At 33.4% G+C, this 24,808-nt stretch overlaps 1 protein-coding gene across 2 annotated transcripts in view; it reads left to right on the top strand.

The window, feature by feature from the left end:
* LOC114327447 (insulin gene enhancer protein ISL-1) overlaps positions 1-24,808 on the top strand; it is a 206,368-nt gene that overhangs the window by 129,227 nt on the left and 52,333 nt on the right. For both annotated transcript variants that reach the window (XM_028276081.2, XM_028276074.2), the window contains exon 3: positions 7,063-7,367. In XM_028276081.2, the coding sequence (XP_028131882.1) occupies positions 7,063-7,367 (305 nt within the window). The remainder of the gene's footprint in view (positions 1-7,062; positions 7,368-24,808) is intronic.

The following is a 24,808-nucleotide window of genomic DNA, read 5'->3' as shown; positions in this document are numbered from 1 at the left end:
AGCATATCGTAAGTGATTCAGATATTGCCCGTTTATGTTTATACCCAAGCTATCCCAATGTAGTTGTTTGAACACATCTTCTAGCGCTTGGTTGAATAGCTTGGGCGAGATGGTATCTCCTTGTCTTACTACTCGGTTTATTTTAATAGGCTCCGTTTGTTTCATTAGCTTAATAGTTGTTGTTGCCTTATCATATATATTTGTAATTAAGTCGGTGTATCTGTAGTCTATTCTGCTGTTTTGTAGGGAATTCTTTACTACCCAGTGTTCCACACTATCAAATGCTTTTTCGAAGTCAATAAATGCCATGTATAACGGGATATGATATTCGTTAGCTTTTTCGATTAATATCTTCATCGTTAAAAGGTGGTCACTTGTACTGAAGCTCTTTCTAAATCCGGCTTGTTCTCTTGCCTGGTATCCATCTAATTTAGTTGTTAATCTGTTTGTTAATATCTTGGTTAATAGTTTGTACATCACATTTAGTAAAGTTATGGGTCTGTAATTCTTTAGATCCTTTTTATCTCCTTTCTTAAATAGTAACAGTGTTACTGCTTCGTTCCAAGTGTTGGGTATTTGTTTGTCATTAATATTTTATTCATAAGTTGTACAAAACTTCTCTAGTTGTTTTCCCACCATTTTTTAGCATTTCTACAGTTATCCCGTCTTTTCCTGGCGATTTATTATTCTTCATCTCCTTGAGTGCTCTTTTTATCTCATTCTTACTGATTTCTGGTTGTAAGTCGGAATTGACATTTTTTATTTTTATTTATAGTTGCTTAAGGAATTCTTGTATTGGTTTCTGTTTTGTATTGTAGAGGTTTTTATAATATTCTTGTGTTATCTGTATAATTTCTTCTATATTATTGGTCTCTATACCTTCTTTGTTCTTTATACTATTATTCTGTATGGTTCCAAGCTGTGGTTTTAAGCACTTCATATTTTTATTTTGTTCAATGGTTTTTTCTATTTTTTCTTCCTGTACTCTCCTTTGACTTTCCTTGATATTCCTTCTGATAGCTTTGTTTACCTCTTTGTAATCTACTGTATTTCTCTTATATTGTTCTATTAATGTTTTTCTTTTGCTCATGATGTTTTTTGTTTCCTGGGATATGTAGTTTTCCTTTTTTATTCTTGTTTGTGCTACCTCTTTTCCCGCCTTGAAAGCCGGTGAAAGCATTAAAGGCGGATATTGTTATCATGCTACCGTGGACCCATTCCATTGCATCAGGAGTTAGTTTCTTGGATTTCGTTTAAACTACCTTCGATTCCTGTGCCTGGACATTCTTGGGTGATGTGGTGGACTGGTGGTTCAGCAGCATTGCATATTTGTTACATAGCGGTGTTGTCTGCAATGTCCCATTGGTTAATTGGATTTATTGCATGCTACATGACCTACTCTGATTCGGTTCAGATTACACCGTTCTCCACACCGAGGGAAACCGAGTTCTGCATAGAGACTTCTTCTTCTTTCTCGAAACTCCTTATTATGCCCCTCAGGGGCGTCGGAGGTTTTATTCATCCTCTATCCATATCTTCAATTTCTTGCGGTCCTTTGCTAACTCTTTATTTGTTGATGTGTTTTTCCTTTTTCCTGTCCAATTTCTATAATCTGATCAATCCATCTTTTCCTTGGCCTCCCTTTCCTTCTTTTACCATATCTTTTTGATTCCATCTGTATAGAGACAGAACAGTATAAATGGTTGATATAACATTTCCTTGGGGAAGTGGGTTAGTTCTGGAAAACACCAATTGCCATAGAGTGTTCCTTGTTCACTAAACTTGATGAAACTGCTAATAATAGAGAACTGTTCCTAAATATATTTGATAATGAAAATATAAAAACTTCAAAAAATAGCCGACACAAACCGTTATTAAAACTACCGAAATGACCAATCACCGACGATGGTCAAAAGTAAACTGAAAAATCAAAAGTAGGTGATAAATAGATACTGGTGATTTTGTTTGACAAATATTTTGCTCATAGCTTATGTATATGTTACGGACAATGATAATGATGTAAATTGGACATTAACATTAAAGCGCTAACACAGACGGGGCGGCGTACGTCGCCTGAACCCCCGCTGAGATGTCGAAAGCGACGCATCCCTTACTATACTTTGATGCAGTGACACACACCAGGCGCTCTTAAAATTTTCGTTGCTTCGACGTTCCCGCGACCCATCTTAGAATCCATATGTCGCCAGTCCAGTCGGTTTTACGACTTCGACGGCATATCATATGCGTGTATCGTGGTACAACACAGACATTTGAGCTGTTTGTTTTCTAGCGAATTTTGTTGTGAGTGTTGCCAAATTATGTTTAATAATGGAAATTACAGACTCGAGCTATATTTTTACTCGAAATTTTTACTCCCATATCAAATTATTTTTATATGGGACTCATTGTATTTTTAAATCATATATAGCTCATCTTATAGCTTAAAGGGCAACTGAATTAGGTACATTTCTATCTGGAAAAAAAGTAATCTAATAAATAAATTATTTTTCAAACTCTTTGAAACTAATTTCACAAACAGTCAAACAGAATTTTCAAATTTGTAACCATTGACCAGTTTGACTTGACTTGAGTTATTTGTCAGAAGGATTGACTTTAATAAAAATAAAATTATTGACTCCATAAAAATAAAGATAATAAACAGTTATCTTACCTTATTTATTATTTTATTTATTATGCTCTACAGGCCTTGTATGTACAATTTTACATAATACAGTTTATACTAATAACTTGTATATAATTTTATTTGATGCCTATGTAAACATTGCTGAACTATATGGTTCTCCACTATATCCTATTTTTCGCCTTCTCTTTCCAGTGTATAAGTTCCATCGATACTATATTATATTCATGAAACTTTCTTGCAGTCTTTTTCTTGGTCTACCTCGTCTCCTAGTCCCAACTGGTCTTCTTAGCAGTACCATCTTTGGCATTCTTTCCTTATCCATCCCCTCGACATGACCTGCAAACCTGATTCTTTATGACTTTGTGTATCTTGTTATACTTGGTTCCTTGTAAAGCATCCTTAATTCTTGATTGGCGCTTCTATGCCAGCCGTCTTCTGTATCTGTATTCTTTCCCCTGAAAATAGCTCTCAGTACGTTCCGTTCTCAACTCTCTATCATTTCTTCTTCTGTTTTATTTAGCACCCATGTCTCACATCCGTAGGTGACTGTTGCTCTTATTACGGTTTTGTATATTCTGGTTTTCGTCTTTCTCGATACGTACTTTAGACTTTATTTTGAATAATTTTTTTGTTAAGATTAATTTGTGAAATATCACTATTTCCCAATTAATGGGGTATAATAGTGGGGCTTCAATTTAACACCTGTATTTGCTCAGTGGCGTACTATAGAATGGACAGGCTCTTAGCGTTATAAATAATTTTTGGCGTATACCATAGAATGGACAGCCTCTTAGCGTTATAAATAATTTTTCTTAGGTGATATGCTTTCCCTCATAACGGCGTTATTTCTTGAACACGGCCCTTTAATACTTACTAATAACTCCTGAAAAGATTTTTTAGGCATTCTTGTAAAATTAAAAAAACTTCTCTGGGCCTTTATTATATTAATTTCGTTATATAATGTGTATTATAATTTCGTTCCTTTATGATGGGATGTATCCGATATCTGCGTTTCTTTTTTTCTTTAATCTAAGATAAAATAAACTTGCATTTATTACAAAAGACAAATCGTCATAACTTTCAGACATCGTATCGTACAGCAGCCAACACGCGACTAAATTTGGCAACAACGAAATACAAATACTTTAACTTTAAATCGTAGCATAGCTGCCGCTGTTACACCGCGCCATGTGTTTTAAAGTTGCCTCGATGTCGACTCGACGCGCGCCGCCTGGTGTGTCCTTGCTCAAAGACCGGGCATTGTCGTGAATCTCCATTTTCCGATTTTCCCTCCAGCCTGGTTGCAAATCTCTAGGTGCTGTATTTAAAAATCAATTTATTCCGGTGTTTTTAGTGCTAAATGCCCTGGTCTATCATAGAGAAATTGCTGACTAATCAGACATGCTAACGATATTTCACTTTTTGAAATCCATTCAAAACTAATGAATATCTGAGGAAAAAACTTCTTGTGTTCTTACACACTTTTTATGTGGACTTTCAGAGTCACATTTGCCTAATTATATAATCTTGGAAATTTCAAATGACATGCGATATTCAACATCTTTTGCCAACGTTCGTAGGGGTAAAAGTCACAATGTTTTCGTTGGCGCTGCGGCCAAGACTGCTCCCGTAGGTGGGCCAGGTGTTCCTTCTTCTAACCTTTGACTGATTTTGCTGTCGATGGCCCAAAATATAAGGTGTCGGTAATGTTTATCCAACACTACCGCACACGGAGGGTCGCGGTTTTGACAGTTTGACGCATCCGGCTTGTTTTTCTTCCGCTGTTTATCTTATGCTGCTCGGATTTTTTTCTTCTGTACGAGTATTCGTATCGTATTGCTGCTATACACATGTGAAAATACTAGAAAAAGTTGAATGCGGCGAGGAGGTTGTGTAAATTAGTTTAACTAGATTACTGAACGACGATTTTAAATTTGAAAATCATTACAAGTCATTTTAAATTTTTGATGGGGGGGGGGAATATATTAATAACCTATATGTTTCCTGCAGCCGATTTTGATTATATACATAGTTATAAACAAATGAAGATCAAAAAACGGTAAATTTTCGCTTTTTTCGACTATTACTAAAAAGTGAAGCATTCTAAACAAAGAGAATAAAAAACTCATAAACCACATAAAAAACTTCAGTTCGCTGAATATGTCTATCCTTATTTGTTGCTTAGAAAATTGCAAAGTAAGTCATAAATTTTAAGATTATATAAATGTTCATAACTTATGTAAAAATTAAGTTAAAACCTTCTTATTACACGGAATGCTGTTTTGTGCTTAAATTATTTTTTAAATTTCAAAGAAATTGGTCAAATAGTTTAAAAGTTATTTAATTTGTTTATCCCAAATTCATTTTTTTTGCAACACTATAAGTCAGAAAATTATGAGGTTACACTAATACTTCGGACAATTTATGAAAGAAGAACAGTTATGCTATTAACTAATTTAAAAAAAAATGACAAAAAGGAATTTTAAACAGTGTAAAATTATTTTGCAAAAACATGTCGAATTTTTGCTTACTTAACTTTTTAACCGTTACTCGTAGAAAAGTTATTTTTTCATATTTAGAAAGACTGAATTTTTATACACATTTAGAAAGAAAAACAATTGTCCTAGGACAATTAGGGACGAAGTTAGCTCCCCTTTTTTTAATTCACATGTTCTTGCAAAATAGTATTGCAATATTTAGAATTATTTTTTGTCATTTTTTTTTAAATTAAATGAATAGTGTAAATCTTCTTCTTTCATAAACTATCCAAAGTATTACTGTAACTTCATCATTTTCTGACTTATAGTGTTGAAAAAAAAAATAATTTGGGAAAACAAATTAAATAGCTTTTAAACTATTTGACCAATTGCTTTGAAATTTAGGGTATGATTTAAGCACCAGAAGTCTCGGCATTCCGTGTTGTAATAAGAAGGTTCTAAGTTAATTTTTACATAAGTTATGAATATTTATAAAAATTCAAAATTTATGATTTATTTTGCAATTTTCTAAGCAATCAATAAGGATAGACATATTCAGCGAACGCCATATTGAAGTTTTTTTATACGATTTATGAGTTTCTGGTAGGGGAGCAAAGTATGCTAAATGTGCAGTCACTCGAGCGCTTTGGGGACCTATTGGGTTATGATTATTAGGTCCTAAAACCAAAAAAAGTTAAGTAAAATTTTCCATTTTAGCGGGCGCTTGCTATTTTTTAATTTAATTTTCCATTTCCATTAATTGTTTTTTCCGATTATAGCGCCATCTATCCATAATTCGAAAAAAGGGTTCGAATAAAAGTTGCTTATTTTTATGCAGATAATCCAAATCTGCAATAAAAAATGGGAGTTCCCATTTAAAATTTTAAAGTAACCCCCCACCCCACCTCCGTGGGGGGTCGCGTTTGGTACCATTCAATATATTTTTCAAAAATATTAAATAAGTGCATTTTGCAGTTTTTCGATGTGATGTTTATTTTGCTAAATATTGCGGGATTTGTAATTAAAATTTTAAATTTACCCCCCACCCCTCTCTGTGAGGGTTCATGTTTGGTATCTTTCGATAGATTTTTGAAAAATATTCAACGTGCAGTTTTTAGTTTTTCGATCTGACGTTCATTTCGCGAAATATTCGCTTTTTTTCTTGTGAAACTTTGTGACTCACCAATTTCCTTACGCCCCGCTCAAATCGTCAGATTTTTTAAATATACACTGTTTTGCATGTACTTAACTTACCTTATCTTAATCTGACAATTTCGAGTATTTTTAAGGATAGATTTTTATTTTCGGGCCCCCCTAAACGAACTCCCCTGTGTTAAGAGCCAATATATGGCAGAGGTACATCTGCAGGGTACCACGTTTCTCCCCATATGATAATCTGACGCGCTCGAGTAACTGCAAAAATCCCCGCTTGGGCTCCCCTACCATCTCAAATTTGTTTAAAATGCTTAACTTTTTGGTAATAAACGAAAAAAGCGAAAATTTACCGTTTTTTGATCTTCATTTGTTTATAACTATATATGTACCTATATCATCAAAATCGGGTGCAGGAAACATATAGATACATTATTATTATGGATGTCCATCATACTACTCAAAAAATTTGGTTTCGGCCTGGAGGGGCTGTGTCACCAACAGGATATTTTTTTCCTTATTTCTCTGAACTATAAAGCGAAAATGTAAATAGACAGGAATCAATAGTTAGTATCGCTGACACGCTTTTGTCATGTAGTACCTAAACAACCCCATCTGGGCTTAGTTTGTGATTGTTAAGTTATACAATAAATTAAAAAGTACAATCAATCTTTCTTTTTGAAAGTGAACTTGTAAATCAGTTGGGCTAGCATAGCGGGATTAGCGGGAGACTGATTCTACACTACTTTCCCTAATTCGTTATAATAAAATATTTTTCTCTTGTTTCAGGCTGTTCGGTACGAAGTGCGACAAATGTGGACTATCTTTTAGCAAAAGTGACTTTGTGATGCGAGCCAAAAGCAAAATATACCACATAGAGTGTTTTAGGTGTCGGGCGTGCACTCGACAATTGGTGCCCGGTGACGAGTTTGCGTTGAGGGACGGCGGCGTTCTCTACTGTAAAGAAGACCACGACGCTATGGAAAAGACGTCCACCCCTACCTCCGGGCATACGCCCGGTACGGAAAGTAACAACAACACCAGTTTGAGTAATAATAATCATAACAGTAATTCGACAGAGTTATGTATGTCTGGTAAGTTCCTAAATTATTTATTCTCTAAGACTCTCGTTCATAAGTAGACATGGAAGGTTACTCCTAGATATTACTTACCCGTGTTATTTCCCTAGATCTGGGGAAAAACGGAGCATTTTAAGGTAAAAACTGGTTGATTTTGATGCAAAAACGAGTCATTTTGACGTATTTTTCCCCAAATGCAGGGAAATTTTGAAAAAGTGTTATAAGGTCTGAAATAGCAAATTGATAGCAAAGTCGCACAACTCGAGATGTAGTAAGGTCATTTTAAAATTGATCAACTAAAAGTAAGATCAACTAAAAAGTTGTTATCAATTTTAGCCCAGTTCCTGACAGATTATGTAAACTACGAATGAAGGGTAAAAATATGAGGAAGAAAATCCGAATTATATAAAAACTATTCTATGAAGAGTAGAAGAATATCCCGTTCTACGAGAAAACAATTGCTATATAGATTTCAACGCGAAGATTATAGTAAAAAAGAATTGTACAAATATGCCAGAGGAAACACATAAAAAGTTTGAAAAACATAAGAAAGAAGACAGGAGCCTAAGGATAATCTAGATATTATGTGAACAGAGATCGAAGAGGTAATCGAATCATTAGCAGAAATACAGTAAGTTTGGAAGAGTGTGAATATTGGAAATCACACTCATAACCAAAACTGAAAAATAAACCTCACAACAATCTACTGGAGACATCATTATCAGCCCGTTTGATATATCTCAAATATGTAAAAACGCATGGAAAATGAACATAGAGTTCAATGGAAAGATTCAAGTATAGTCCTAAAAGAAACAGATGGTAAAACGAGAAGAATTAAAGAAGCGGTTCTAATTATCTCAGATGAAACCAATTGCGTGAATTTGGTTACCCAAATTTAAAGAGGAAGTCAATAGAAAGAAAATACCACTATTAATAAATAAATAACCAGGGGCGTAACAGAGGCCCCCGCAGCATGAAGCTTGCGGGGGGCCCCAATCGATCTGCGGCCCCATCTTGTCGTATGATATTATGTAAAAATCTGCTATTGGTATATTATTTTACGTTGTGTGTTTAAATTTAAGAACGTAAATTTCTAAATAGGCATATTCGGCAAGTGAATCATCTCATATCTATAAACTTAATCTTTTCCGGTCTCACGAATTTTTATGGCAACGGCAATAAGCTATATTGCTTTGTACGTGACCATTGAAAGATTTGAGAAATGCAATTTGCCGAATTTCAGAACAATAATCTAGAAATGGGTTATCTCTTTACATTTAGTATTTCGATACAATTATCGGCAGTAGTTTCCAGAGGCGTAACAGAAGCCCCGGTAGCATGGGATATCAATATTGCGTCGTCTTCATAACCGAGTATTTTTACTTCTTTGTTTCCCACTCTGTATTCTGTATGCTCTTCCTTTGTTGATGCTGTTGGCGATTTCATTCATGATTAAATTGAAGAGAATTGGGCTCAATGAGTCCCTCGCCTTATTATTCCGCTGCCTATGTGTATAGATTCTGTAAGTTGTCCATCTGTTCTACAGGAACTTCTCTATTATACAGAAGAGGGATTACATGTTTGACTCTTAAAGCTTGCGGGGGCCCCAATAGCAATATGTCAGGGTCTCCATCTTGTCGTCTAAAAATGTGTAATTTTTATATTATAGGCATAAGTACATACATACGTTTTTTAAGCAGTGTAGTATTGAAAATAAAGTTGTCCATCAGATAGATATGTATTAATAAAATTGTAAATATATTCGCTGATAGTAGTACACGAAGAAAGTTGTTAGAAAGTAAGTTTTCAAAAAAATATTTTTAGCAAAAAAGTAGCTTATAAAAAACAAAAAAATGGTCTATTCATGAAGTCAAGTAGAGAGTTACAAATTATTCCTCTATTCTCGGATGAACTGGCTAAGTCTGAATTGTAGTTAGAAATTGTTCGTATCATTTCGGTATTTTCAATACAAAACTTTTGGCAGTCTTTTTTTTCTACTCTACATATTCTACAATAAAAATTTGCTGAAAATGATTTGGAAAAATCTAAAAATGAGTTTAGGCCCAAATTATCACCCAATACTAAACCTAATACAAAATGAACACGTAAATTCGAAATTTCATTAATTTGAATCTCTAGCCCATTGACCTCTAGCTCTTTTAATTCTTGTATTAAACTTTGAAAACATTTTTCATTACCAAATGTTTTTACATCTGTAGATTTTATAACAGCGCCATGAAAAATGTTTTCCAATTTTGATTCATCTACAGGAAGGCATGGGAAAGAATAATAGGTATTACATATTGAATGTTTAGAAGAATGTGATCCAAGAGGGTTATTGATTTCGAAATCATCAATATAAATAAAGTATGGTAGTAAAGTTTTATTAGGATACATTGACACTTTACTTTTCCACAACTCACCCTGAATAAAATTTGTTAATTTTGTTTGGCCTTGCAAATATTCAATATGTTTCAAAGTTTTCTCAAGCAACCCTTTTTTTTCAAAAAATGTTTTAAACTGAAACTTAAGAGGCATTAAAACTCCAGTAATTTTCTTTTCATCAACTACTAAACTACCTTTTTTGTGCATTACACGTACTTCATCATTAACGATAAATTCTTTCACTTTATCCGTATAACCTTTTTTACGTAAAGTTTTAAATAGTAAATGATCTGTTGTGAAAAGCTTAAATGGACTTTTAAAACTCGTTATCAGACCAAAAAAGTTATTGTACAAGAGGCTATTGTCAACAAAATTACACTTAGCAAAATATATTAAACTTTCTAATATAGGATCAATTAAAAGTTTTGTTGTGTCCTCTTGAATTTCTAAAACATCTTTTCTCGTAAACTTGCTATTATTGTGAAGTTTTAATACAAATTCTATGACTAAATCGTGTACTTTTCTCTTTGATAATTCTAATTGTGTTAAATTATTAGTGCTGTTGAAACCGATACTATTATTTTCCTGATAGCCGTGCTTATTGATATCAAAAATAACATCACAGTTAGGGGTTTCGTTACTACTACTTGATAATTGAGTGGAATTATCCAATAATATTTCTTGCATTTGGTTGGGTTTGTAATTTAGTAGTGATGTTTCTTGGCTTTCAGTAGTATGATCATAATCAAGATCAGAATGATTATTCATCATTTGATTTCCAAAATCATCAGAATTATGAATATCATTAACAGTTACTACATCGCCCACGATAGCAATATTAATATGTTTACGATTTATGTGCTTTTTGAAACTGCCCAAGTTTTGAAAAATTTGATGGCATTCGAGCTCACAACATCTAAATATACCGTCAGAACGTAAATCGTGAACCCGCTTGAAATGTGAGAAAAGAATTTTTAAACTATCGAATTTTTTCTTGCATAAAAAACATAACATTTTTGAAACATTTATAATTTGCTTGCCTTTTCTACACAAACTGAAACAAAATAAATGTATGTATAAATGTTTTACTGATAAAGCCGAACCCAGGTATTTAATAGATACCTGGCGCATCCATACAACATCCATAAACTAGGGTCATAAAGCTGGGATCATATGAAAACTTTTTTATTATCAATTTTACTACAAAAAATTATTCTTCATAAAAAATTCTGCGTGTCCTGAAATCTAAAATACAATTATCAGATATTAAATTTTATCAATAGTCTACAAGGTATGTCAAAAAATATGAATTTCGTTCGGGAGTAAAGTAGCCTACCTTTATATTTCACAATATCGAAAATTGTTATTAAGAAATTTTCGTATTTTTATTTTTCGTAAAATTCATAATGGAGTTATCAAAAATAAAAGCTAAGGTATCCGTAATTTGAGAAAAATTTGAATTTTTTTTAATTAGAAGAATATAAATATATATTATGACAAAATTTTCATATACATATTATAAAATATATTATAACATTTCAAATAACTTTTTTTAATAATAATTTTCGGTATTCTGAAATATAAAGGTACTTTATTCTTTAGCGAAATTCATATTTTTTGACATATCTCGTATACTATTGATAAAATTTAATATCTGATGGTTGTATTTTAGATTTTAGAACATGTAGAACTTTTGATGAAGAATCATATTTTTTCGTAAAGTTGACAATAAAAAAGTTTTCCATATGGTTTTTTCCACAGCTAGACGAAACCAGAGGAGTTGCACTTTGCTCTCGACAAAGGATGGAAATTTTTCTGCGATACGTTAGTGATACCTGGATTTCAATCAGGTATTGCTGAAGATTTTGGTGTTCACCATACGACGGTTTGTAAAACCATAAATAAGCTTGCTGACAGAAATCACATCAGTGGATAAAGTTTCTGTCTAACCTGGAAGGTATGGAAGAAGAAAGGATAAAATGGGCTAACCGATTGCAAATACCTAGTTATTGGTGCACTGGATTGCACCCATGTTCAAATTAAAAAATCTTCAGAATTTGGTGAGGAATTTATTAATAGAAAACGATTTTCTAGCATAAATGTACAAGTAACGTATGATACACATGAAGTGATTAAATTGTGGACACTGAGTGGCCTGGAAGTGTTCACGATTGGAGAATTTGGAAACAAAGTTCGATTTATCAAATTATACGTAAGTTTAGAGGCACTTTTTGCCTTCTTGGAGATAGTGAATATGAAATTGCTCCATGGTTATTATGCCCATTCAAAAACCCCCAAAATAGAAGCGAGGAATTATTTAATATCACTCATTCTAGATAATGATAATTAACAGAGTCTATAATGAAGAGTTTTCCGTCAAAGGTTTGAGAATAAGAGAAAGGATATCAGCTAATTCATTCAATTATTGATAGATGTTTCGTGTACTAATCAGTACATATTTTCAGTTCATATTATAAATAACATCACAAGACAATATTAAAAGTAAACACTTACAAACATAAGACACTGACAAGTTTATTTTTAATTATGATGTTCTCCCGTATTTACCTTATCAGAAAAAACTTACTTTTATTCAAATATAAAAAATAAGTAATATCTTATCCTTATAAGTACATATTAGCTTTTGTGTGAAAGTTCCTATCTCTAAGGCAGCACTTACTTTTATTCAATATACCCATAAGGTCAAAATTCATAATATAAGCTCATATTAGTCAAAAACGTTTTGTATAATAATAAAATTATGAAAATGTCTAGATATCTAAGTAGGTTGATATTTACCTTATTTCACGATAAGAGACACACGAAATCTTCCTTCTACTACGGACTACACTTGGAAACAAAATGCAATTATTATTTGGCACTTCGGTAGAGGTAACAGCATTGTTTAACAAAGAACTCTTTTTTAAACAATGGTAACACAGAGAAGCTAGGGGTATCACGATAACGAAAAGCCGTTACATTTCAAATGGTCAAGCAAAACATTTATTGTCCCAACAACCACGATTATTGTCACAATTAACGCATTGATTGTGAGAATTAAAGGCAGTAGTAGATTTATTAATGCATTCGTTGGCACAACAATCAGTGTACATCTATTCAATAATCATATATTACTCTATATTAACAACATTTGTACATTGTTTTAATGAAATATGTACGTTGTCACAATAAACCAAGGTAATTGCTTGTCATCTACGAAATCAAGAACGTGAGTTGCTGCCACAATTAACAGTATTTATTAAATATACGAAACTAAGTTATTGGCTGAATAAATTGAGTGTTATTGATTAATGTACTCTAGTTATTCTCACAATTATTATTCAATCATTGTGACAATAACCAAGTACATTCGCCAATGTCTAAAAGTTCGTTGAAACAACAAATTAAATTGTTGTGACAACGAAATACTATTCAATAATCACTGTTAATCAATATTACGAACTAAATTTTTTTGAGTGCAATCGACACAGTAAAAGCAAAGTTAAAGCTCATGAAAAATTGTTCTTATTCGTCCAATTCCAAATCGAATATTTCAACGTAAAATAACCAAAATAAAGCACTTTTCGGGGAAAACTTTTTTAAATGTGTAAAAAAAAACTTTATTTTTTATAAAAGTATCTAGAATCAAAACTAATCGAGTTAAGCTCAAAATAAAGTTGGCCAACTTTTTTTGTTAAAAAAAAATCGTGTAAATTTCCCCCTGTTTAGCACCTCAAATAAAATTAATTTAGCACTTTACCATTTAAGTACTTTATATACAGTCGCAAAAATGAAAGAATACCCATGAACGATCACATCAATCACTTATTTTGTATTTGCTGCCTTTTTGTTTAACAAACGTTTGTTATTTATAGAAAAAGACAGCAAATACAAAATAAGTGATTTATGTGATAGTTCATGGGTATTCTGTCATTTTTCCGACTGTATGTATTATTTATATGATCTGTAAGTTTGACCTGTTCAAAGTTTTTATTTTTGAAAAAAATTAGTTTTTTTAGTAGAAAGGGTTTTTTTCTTTTGGAAAAATGCCTTTTTTCAAAATAACTTAAAAAGTATTAGTGATACCTACAAAAAATCTCAAATAGTAAAGAAATATAGGTTTTGCTTTTATAAATATTATGTTTTTTTTTTGTTATTAACACAAAAATTGGTTAAGATATGGCTGTTCAAAATTTGCATACACTCGTGATTAGTGACTCGTTCAAAAATAAGGTCTTTGGACCAGTGAAACTTACAGATCATATAAAAAAAGTTAAGTAATTTGTAAAGCGGTAATGCTTAGTTTAATTTGGGGTGCTAAATAGGAGAGACTTTCACGATTTTTTACCAAAACAAGGGGTTAACTTTATTTTGAGTGTAACTCGCTTAGTTTTGATGCTAGAAACTTTTATAAAAAATAAAGATAAAGCTTTTTTAAAAAATTTTCAATGAGTTTTTCCCGAAAAGTGCTTCATTTTTTGGTTATTTCACGTTGAAATATTCGATTTGGAATTTGAAGAATAAGAAGAATTTTTCATAAGCCACAACTTTGTTTTTACTGGGTCGATAGACATCATTTTTGTATAAGCTACATTTTTGCTAAGAATATTTTTTAGATCAAATTCTTTTTGAGTTATTTGCGAAACATTGTTTAAAAACGTGGTTTTTTTGTTGAACAATAAACATTTTCACTCGCAAATAATTTAAAAAGTATTGACTTGATCACTTCGGTGGTGATACTGAAAATTACACGGAATCTCCGTATTTCACGGTCATTTACTAGGCTATTACATATACGTTTTTGTTACACAAGTCGTATTTAGTAACATTTTAAAGAGGGCCCCATTTCCAATTCTGCGGGGGCCCCGACGGAGTTTGTTACGCCACTGTAAATAACATATACCATATATGAAATCAGAGCTGGGCGATAATATTGGGAGTATCTAAGACCAACCACTTACCATGTCGGGATAGTATTAAGAGGTTTCTTTTTCCTGGTTTTTCCTCGTGATTTACTATGGCATCACTAACAGGAGAAGTTTACTGTCGATTGCATGTGGTTGGCTTTGAAGACCTTGTTTTTCTTTAGGTGCCGAGTCTATATTCAGACATTGGCCGCATCATGTTTACAATTTTCTGAAACTTTTCTCTATCGACTGCTGTGCAAAATAATTCTTCTACTGTGTAACCACGCCATTGTCTAATATTACGTAGTCATGAAAGTTTTGTTCGACGAATCCATCTCTTTGACTCCACTTTTTCTTGTATTATAAAGTATCTCTTCTTCAGAATCACAATTTACATTTAATTAGATGCCAAGGTATTTAAAATGGTTTACACGTTCTATCTTCTCTCCATTAAGAGAAAGCAGACATCAGTCCATATTAGTCTTTCCAACCGTCATCCACTTTGTCTTTGAAATGTTAATTTTAATATCTCTGCAGTCACTCGCTTCACTGACTAGATTTACTAACATCTGAAGATCTTGTAAATTTTCTCCAGAGTATAGATTAAAAAAACTGGGTAGTTTTTCTCCACGTTTTGTCTAATTTGTCTCCCCACTCCACGTTTGATGGCTAGTTTTTCAGTACGATTATCTCCAATTTGAATAAAGGCTACTACTACTATCGGTTTGCAGCGTTCTCCGTTGCCTTCCGACTCCTCCTAACCGCCATTCTTCTCTGTTTAATCAAAGACCTGGAGGGATTTTTCTTTCCTCTAGTTCTTTTTCAATTCCCTCCTTCCAGCTGCTCCTCAGCCTCCCTTTTTTTCCTTCTCTCTTGTGGTGTCCACGTCACAATCTATCATCGATATACTTAGGCTACGGCTCCACGGGCGGGAAATTGACGCTAGCAGTAGCAGTAAAATGAACTTAAGGTTCCGCGGAACTGAATAGGAATAGCCGAACTGAACCGACTACGCACAAGTCCTGTAGTCGGTACAGTTCGGCTATCCCTATTCCGTTCCGCGGAACCTTAAGTTCATTTTACTGCTACTGCTAGCGTCAATTTCCCGCCCGTGGAGCCGTAGCCTTAGGCTTCTTGTAAGAACCGAATGAGTTTGTATAAAATCGAATGAACTGTAACCTTTCAATAAGTCATCCTAGGAATGCAACGAAAAAAACATTTAAAGTCATCCACTTTAAAATGTATAAAATGTCTGAACCAGTGGTGACGCGTGACTTTTTCTAAAGTGTTACCAAAACCAGATATAAAAAAAATCTTATTTAAAAAAATGAAGATATGGCTAAATGTATATATAGCTTCAATAATATCATTTTGTATATCACTTGAAACTATCGAAAAAACAGTTGTTGTTTCTAGATGTTGGCAACATTTTTGATCTTTTTTGGCAATTAATGTTAACAATTCCCTGTCTCGATTGTCAGAGTGGTCGCCCTCAAAATGACCATGAAACGCTAATTCTTGTTTGGCCAAAAAACATAAATACGGTATCCATTTATAAGTGTGCTAGGGATATACCTATCTATTTTTTTTAATAAACTCATTATGGTAGGGGAGCCCAAGCGGGGATTTTTGCAGTCACTCGAGCGCGTCAGATTAGCATATGGTGAGAAACCTGGTACCCTGCAGATGTACCTCTACCATATATTGGCTCTTAACACAGGGGAGTTCGTTAAGGGGGGCCCGAAAAAAAAAATCTATCCTTAAAAAAACTCGAAATTGTCAGATTAAGATAAGGTAAGTTAAGTATATGCAAAAGAGTGTATATTTCAAATATTTCATCTGACGATTTGAGCCGGGCGTAAGGAAATGGGTGAGTCCCAAAGTTTCACAAGAAAAAAGCGAATACTTCGCGAAATGAATGACAGATCGAAAAACTAGAAAATATGTGCTCAATATTTTTTAAAAATCTATCGAATGATACCAAAAACGACTTTCCATGGAGAGGGGTGGGGGGTAAATTTAATATTTTAAATACGAATCCCGCGATATTTCGCGAAATGAACATCAGATCAAAAAACTTAAAAATACACTTATTCAATATTTTTGAAAAATCTATCGAATAGCACCAAACACGACCCCCACGGAGGTGGGGTGGGGGGTTACTTTAAAATCTTAAATAGGAACCCTCATTTTTTTATTGCAGATTTGGATTTCTTACGTAAAAATAAGTAACTTTTATTCGAAACATTTTTTCGAATTATGGATAGATGTCTCTGTAATCGGAAAAAAACCATTGTTGGAAATGGAAAATTAAATTAAAAAATGGCAAGCGCCCACTAAAATGGAAAATTTTACTTAAATTTTTTTGGTTTTAGGACCTACTCTTTAGAACCCAATAGGTCCCCAAAGCGCTCGAGTGACTGCACATTTAGCATACTTTGCTCCCCTACCATTATGTTTAGCAATATTTGCTTTAAAAGCTTGGTTAAGAGAACTTTCGATTTTTGTTTTGCCAAACTGAATCAAATTGGGTATAAAATATGGGTTCTACATCTTACATGTAGGTAACGGAGAAATTTCGTGTCTTCTTTTTAGGGGCCGTTCAAGTATTACGTACGTAACGCAGGTTGGGGGGGAGGGGGCAAAAATCTTCAAAAATCGCGTTACGTAATACCACATCGTGAACCTGGTCCACCCATTTTTTCTGTAGAAACTAGAAGACATGGTCAACAATACAGTCATTTTTCTTGCAACCATATAACCAAGGATTTTCACTCTACCAATTAAATTTAAAATATCGAACTACCTTTTTTGATTCCTTTTTTAAATTGTTTAAAATAGGTCTTTTATTTTCAATAGTCTCATTTTTTTCTTCAAAATTATACAAGGAGAATTACTTTTCAAGTATGTAGTTGGTCGATTACGCAGCGACACTCATCCATAATTAACTGCACGCACACTTTTTATAGATACTGTAACCAGATTTAAATCTGGTAACTATTTTGATATACACTTTTGATTTAAGGGTATAACTATAACTATTGTAACCAGAAATGAAACTGGTAACAGAGTATAATAAGTGCAACTGAGTCACATAAACTCGCCAATATTTTCGTGTGTCTACGAGTAGGTAGTTAGCTATTTACTCAATTAGGTACTATTAATACATAATATAATAATATATTTCTATTGGTAAAAATATAGGTAAATGGAATTATTCATCCTCATACATATTTATTTGCAAGATTTTTAACTATTACCAATGGTAACAGTGGTTACATGGACGCTTCGCCAGTGGTCTGAACGTCATGATATGAGTCAGATATAATTAAATTATTAGAAGAATGTAACAAAAAATAAAATTGGTTTGATTTCTTAATGTTTTGAAATCGAATGTCAAAATAACTTATTTTAAAGTAAATTCTGCCTTAGCCTTAGCCTTATTCCCAATAAAAATGTAAAGAGTAAATAAAGAGTAAAAGAAAGGTGTTACAAGAAAAAAGTTTCAAACCAATCCTTTCTCTTCAACAATACAAACAATAATTTCTCTTCAATTTTGCAAAGATTTAATTGCACATTTGGTACGCATATTTGAAATATTGTTTTCCTGTTATAAAACGTAAGTATATAAATAAAACACTCATTGACGAGTAACAAAAAGGCCGATACGGTAAAAAGCGATACTTGGAAAACGAGCAGATCCCCTGTCGGTGTGTCGGGCAACTTTTTAAAGCAAAGAAAACAAAACGGAAGAAAACAAAGGAGATGGCAAAAGCACATCTGTAAGAACAAAACAAACAAACGACGATCGCAAGAGACCCTGCCACTTGTCCACTCTTGGTCGTTGAGGTGGTCCGAGAAGAACTGAAAATAAAAAAGAATAACAACAGTGTTTCTTCAGCGACCATTGAAGTGTTTGAACAGCAGGACTGGATTTTAAATAAGTATTTAGGTAAGTTGCAAATGAAAAATATTTACAAATTTAATTTTTTTCGAACAAACGGAAAACTATGGGAGAGTTTTGCTACAAAATTTAATCAAATATTTAAGTTTAAAGTACAAAAGATATAGTAGGTACGTTCTTTGACGGTAAAATATTGCAAAACCTCAAAATTCTAAAGAACCGCTTGGATTGACATGAAATTTGGCATACACGTAGCTAACAAGTCAAAGAAAAAAAGTAATATTGTACCGATATGTGCTTTCTCCCTGGGGGTGCTTTTCACCCCCTCTTGTAGGTGAAAAAAATATTCGTCCAAAGTAAGTCCGGAAATGGATAAACTGACTGATTTTAAGTAACTTTTGTTCTATAGAGTAGTGACTAAGTCAATACTTTTCGAGTTATTTGCCAGTGAATATGTTCATTTTTTCAACAAAATAACCACGCTTTTAGACGGTTTTTAGCAAATAACTCAAATAGTGTATATATCACGTCTCTATACCTAGTAGAAGCAGAGTTACAGCTAATGAAAAATAGGTTCATATTCGTCAAATTCCAAATGGAATACTTTAACGTGAAATAACCAAAAATGGAGCACATCTCGGGGAAAACTCATTACAATTTATTTAAACTGTTTAAAAAAAGCTTCATTTTTGTTTTATAAAAAAAATTCTAGCATCAAAAGTAAACAAGTTACGTTCAAAATAAAGTCAGTCCCTTTTTTTTGGTAAAAAATCGGGAAAATCACCCCCTAATTAGTATCTCAAATGAACTTAATCGTTACGACATCACAAGTTTCTTGACTCGTGTACCTATGTATTGTTTACCTATATGATCTCAATATCGGTTCATCGGTTCAAAGTCCTTATTTTTGAAAGGGCTGTAGTTAAAAGGGGTTGAACGAGTCACTGATCATGAATGTATGCACATTTAGAAACACCATATCTTAATTAATTTTTGTCTAACAGAAAAACAAAAAAATACATGATATTCAGAAAAGCAATGCTGACTTTTTTGTTTTTCGAGATTTTTGGTATCTCGAACAATTTTTAAGTTACTTTGAAAAAAAAGCATATTTTTCAAAATTAAAATTTTAAAAAAATTTATTTTAAAACCAAATTTTTTCAAAAATAAGCACTTTGAATCGATGAAACTTACAGATCATATAAACAACATAAGTAAAATAATTTGTGGAGCGGTAACGATTAATTTCATTTAAGTTGCAATTAGGGGGTGGTCTTCCCGATTTTAACTTGCCAAAACAAAAGGGACCAACTTTATTTTGAGCGTAACTTGCTTAAATTTAATGCTTAGAGACTTTTTATAAAAACAGAAATAAAGTTTTTTTAAACACTTTAAAAAAGTTAAAATGGGTTTTCCCCAAAAAGTGCTTAATATTTTGGATATTTCACGTCGAAATATTCCATTTGAAATTTGGTGAATATGAATCTATTTTTCATTGGCTATAACTCTGATTCTACGAGGTACAGAGACCTAACGGTTACACCATTTTTTTACTTTTTTACAGGCTATATTTTTGCTAAGAACGTTTTTTCTACAAAATACTTACTTTTTGAGTTATTTGCGAAAAACCCTCTAAAAATGTGGTTATTTTGTTGAAAAATGAACATATTCACTCGCAAATAACTCTAAAAGTGTTGGCAAAAAAAGCTCTATAGAACAAAAGTTATTTAAAATTAGTCATTTAACCCATTTCCGAACTTATTTTGGACATATATTTTTTCACCTCCAAGAGGGGGTGAAAGTCACCCCCAGGGCAAAAGCACACATCGGCACAATATCACTTTTTTTTTTGACATGTAAGCTATACGTATGCCAAATTTCATGTCAATCCAAGCGGTTCTTTAAAATTTAGAGCAAAAACCGTGAAAGAATGTACTAATATGAGAATTCTCAAATATAGGAATAATCACAAATAAACACAATATTTAGCTTATAGACATGCCACAAGAAAACAGTTTCAGATTTTTAGGTATAAGTATTTTTTAATTATTAAATAGATGTCGCTGCAGAAATTATCAAACGTATTACCTTTATGGACAAACAGAAGGAAAAGGTACAAATTTGTCCCACAGAATTTGTCTTTGAGTCGCTTGTACTTATAATCAAATCTCCTTTTGATACCGAAAAGTGTAAGAGTATAAATTATTTCCATATACCTACTATTTACAAAAACTTTAAACCGCAGACTTTTCTTTTGTTTTTTACCATTTCTTTCACATCGTTCTATGTTTTGTACTTCTGCTTAAATATTTTACCAACCGCAATATTCAATCTACGATTTCACCAACGATACGTAACTATATAAGACTTACCTAATTGGACTTAGGTACACTCTAACTCTAGTATCTTTAGCTCAAATATACTGAGCCTTATCCTATCCAAAGCTGCGCAGTTGCACAGAACGTGTTCCACCGTCTCGTCATCAGCAGGATGACTGAATCTGTAATTCATCTGTTCTGTCAGTCCGATTTTGATCATGTGTCCCTTTAGACGATAGGGGAGCGTTCAAGTATTACGTAACGCGGTTTTTGAAGATTTTTGACCCCCCCCCCCCCAACCTGCGTTACGTAATACTTGAACGGCCAAGTGTCCTGAGAAGCCCGGAAGGTCTTTAGTCCTTGTATAAAACCCTTCGAATGATTGAGACCCATGTGTTTGTACCAATAATTACATTTCGTCCGTTCCAGTCAGATTCTTTTGGCTGCGCTTCGGAGCTTATGAATGTTTCTTGTTTCTTTTACTCCTTGCCATTTCGTTCCCTTCAATCCTAGTATATCCAGGCATCCAGAGTAAACTTACTTTGTTACTTTTTCCGATCCGAATTAGATTCTGAAGACCGTTCTAAACTAACTTGGACTCAATTCGATTCGATTCCAGTGCCTTTAATGCCGCCTCGCTACCAGATATAATTTGTATCGATTCGATCTGTCCCTGCAATTCCTCTTTATTAGTTCCGGCAGACACAACTCTATAGCATAAATTTCCTTTTGGAAAATAGTAGATTGGTAATCTAGGCTTTCACTACTGACTTTCACTACTGGCTTTCACTAAAGGCTTTCACACTTTTGTTGGCATTTAGACCACCATATTAGTGCGCCATACTGTTTGGGTTTCATACCCCATGTTTTCAAACATATCTTTCGACATGTCTAAATGGAAAGCTTTGCTTTTTTATATTGGTACCAAATGGGCCGCTTATCTAGAATTACTTCCAAAATATTTGACGTTATTGGCCTCTTTGACAGTTTCTCGGATCTTACAGAGCGGGCAACCAGATGTAATCTAAGTTCCGTCTCTTTGTGAAAGTGACTGCTACTATTTTACTAGTATTGGCAGAGTTTTTCCCTGTCGCACCAGACATTTAATGTCCTTTGGAGTGTGCTGGATAGAGCAGTATCATATTTTCCTCTTCATTAAAACATAACTAGATCATCCGCATAGACTTGTACTTTTACCTCATGTACCTTACGGAGTAAAATCAAGTAATCCACCAGGAGTAACCACAGGAGGAGAGAAAGCACTCCCTCTGTGGGGGGACACCCCTTAGCTGTTTTGGCCAAACTCCTCTCCTGACAGGTCTGTTAGAATCAGCTTATTTTCCAGCATTGTTTTGATCCAGTTGCATACACTAGCAGATATTCTCTTTGATGCTGCTACATAATAAAAAAATTAGATGGTGCATTATTAAATGCGCCTTTTATATCCAGAAAGGCGGTTAATGCAATCTCTCTATTATTAATGGAGTGACTGATTTTCTGAATTACTTCGTTCAGTACTGTTCTGTTGGTATTCCTTCTTTATACTTGCTGATTGCCATTGAAAGGATGATCTCTCAACGGCAGCCTCTCGTTAATATGTCTATCAAAGTGTTTGTCTATTGTCTTCAAGAGAAATTATGTAGGTAAGACTGATCGGTCTGTAGGATTTATCGAATCAGACACTCTTACGAGTGCTTTAGTCCGGCCATATAACAGACTACTTAACCGCGGAAAGAAAAATGTCCTACCTTGGCCATCTCCTTAGGCCTACTTAGCAAATACTACCCCTACCATCCCAAACTAATTTGCAACAAAGGGAAGGGGCGCCGACGCTCATTAAGAAAACATCATTCCTGTCTAAGAAATATAAAGGACTGATGTAAAGCAAAGACATATCCACCATATTTCGTAGAGCCGATCCAACTTTTAAAACGCTTTGAAGAGCGCAGACACTGCCAACGTGCGAGATAAGCACAGGGCACGAAAAGAAGAAATTTAAAAAAAGGTTATAGATAAAAATATTTTTGTCCAAGTAATGTTATCCAAGAGAATATATGCTAAGGATTTTCGCAGCTTTGACTGTATTACGCAGAAGATACATCTGAAACAAATAGACGACATCGAAGATATAAACGCGAGCTGGGAGAAAATTAAAAACAACATTGAAGAGGCAGCAACAGAAGCTCTAGGAAAACGCAAAGTCATACTGAACAAAAGAAACAACAACAATACATCATGGTTCATAAAATAAATAAAAGAGAAATGTAAAAAGAAGCGAGATGCCTACATGAAGTATAAAACATCAAACACTCCAGAATCCAGAGACACCTATAGAAGAATACGAAATGAAACAAAGTAATTGGTAAGAAGAACAAAAAATTAATACTGGGAACAGTTTACAAAAAGGATGGAAAGCGACTTCTACGGAGCACAAAAACAAATATGGAGATTCATAAGAAACCAACGGAATGAAATGGCAGAATTGAAGGAATACAATAACATACCAGCAAACGAATGGGAAAGATACTTGACGTAACTGTTTAAAGGAAAGGAAAATAATAATCAAAACAATAACCTACCTGAATTAAGACACGAAATAGAAATCAGTTTTCAGGAAGTAGAGATAGCCATAAATTCACTCAAAAACAGAAAGTCACCAGGACCAGACGGAATAACCAACGAGCTTCTAAAATCCGGAGGAGAAAGTATAACCCTAGAGATGACAAAACTTATACAAAAACTAATATTACACTGCAAGATACCAGACACATGGATAAATAGCATAATGATACCAATGTTCAAGAAAGGAGACAAAAGACAAAGAAGACCCCAACAATTATAGAGGTATAAATCTACTGAACACCGCACTTAAGCTAACCACAAAAGTCCTAACCAACAAAATCAATAGACTAACAACTTTATCAGATGAACAACAAGGATTCACATCCGGAAGATCCTGCGTAGACGCCGTATTTGTACTGAGACAAATCACAGAAAAGGCCATTGAGTACAATAAACCAGCATATCTATGTTTTATAGACCTGACAAAGGCTTTCGATCGCATCCAAATCGAAGACGTCTTACATTTACTGTATAGAAGAAACATACCAATCAATATTATACAAACCATCGAAAACATCTATTTTCATAATCGAATACAGTCAAAGATAAATGAAAAACTAACGCAGTTTATACCAGTACAAAGCGGAGTCAGACAAGGTGACTCATTAAGCCCACTGCTCTTTAATATAATAATGGACGAAATAATAGAAGCAGTACGTAAAGGCCATGGTTACAGAATGCAGTGGCGACGCGTGACTTTTTTAAAGTGTTACCAAAACCAGATGCAAAAAATATTATTTAAAAAAAATGAAGATATGGCTAAATGTATATACATATAGCTTCAATAATATCATTTTGTATATCACTTGAAACTCTCGAAAAAACAGTCGATGTTTCTAGATGTTGGCAAAATTTTTGATCTTTTTTGGCAATTAATGTTAACAATTCCCTGTAATTGCCTCGAATGTCAGAGCCGTCGCCCTCAAAATGACCACGAAACGCTAATTCTTGTTCGGCCAAAAAACATATGGTACATATCTATTATAAGTGAGCTAAGGATATACGAGTACCTATCTATGTTTTTAACAAACTCATTATGTTTAGCAATATTTGCTTTAAATGCTTGGTTTAAGAGAACTTTTGATTCTTGTTTTGCCAAACTGAATCAAATTGGGTATACATCTTACATGTAGGTAACGAAGAAATTTCATGTCTCTTTTTAAAACTCTAAAACTATTTAAATCGTGAACCTGGTCCACCCATTTTTCTGTAAAAACCAGAAGACATGGCCAACAATACAGTCTATTTTTCTTGCAACCACATAACCAAGGATTTTCACTGTACCAACTAAATTTAAAATATCGAGCTAATTTTTTAAAT

The sequence above is a fragment of the Diabrotica virgifera genome, chromosome 4 (genome assembly GCF_917563875.1).
Source record: "Diabrotica virgifera virgifera chromosome 4, PGI_DIABVI_V3a".
NCBI lineage: Eukaryota > Metazoa > Arthropoda > Insecta > Coleoptera > Chrysomelidae > Diabrotica > Diabrotica virgifera.
This window is presented reverse-complemented; position numbering and strand designations above follow the sequence as displayed.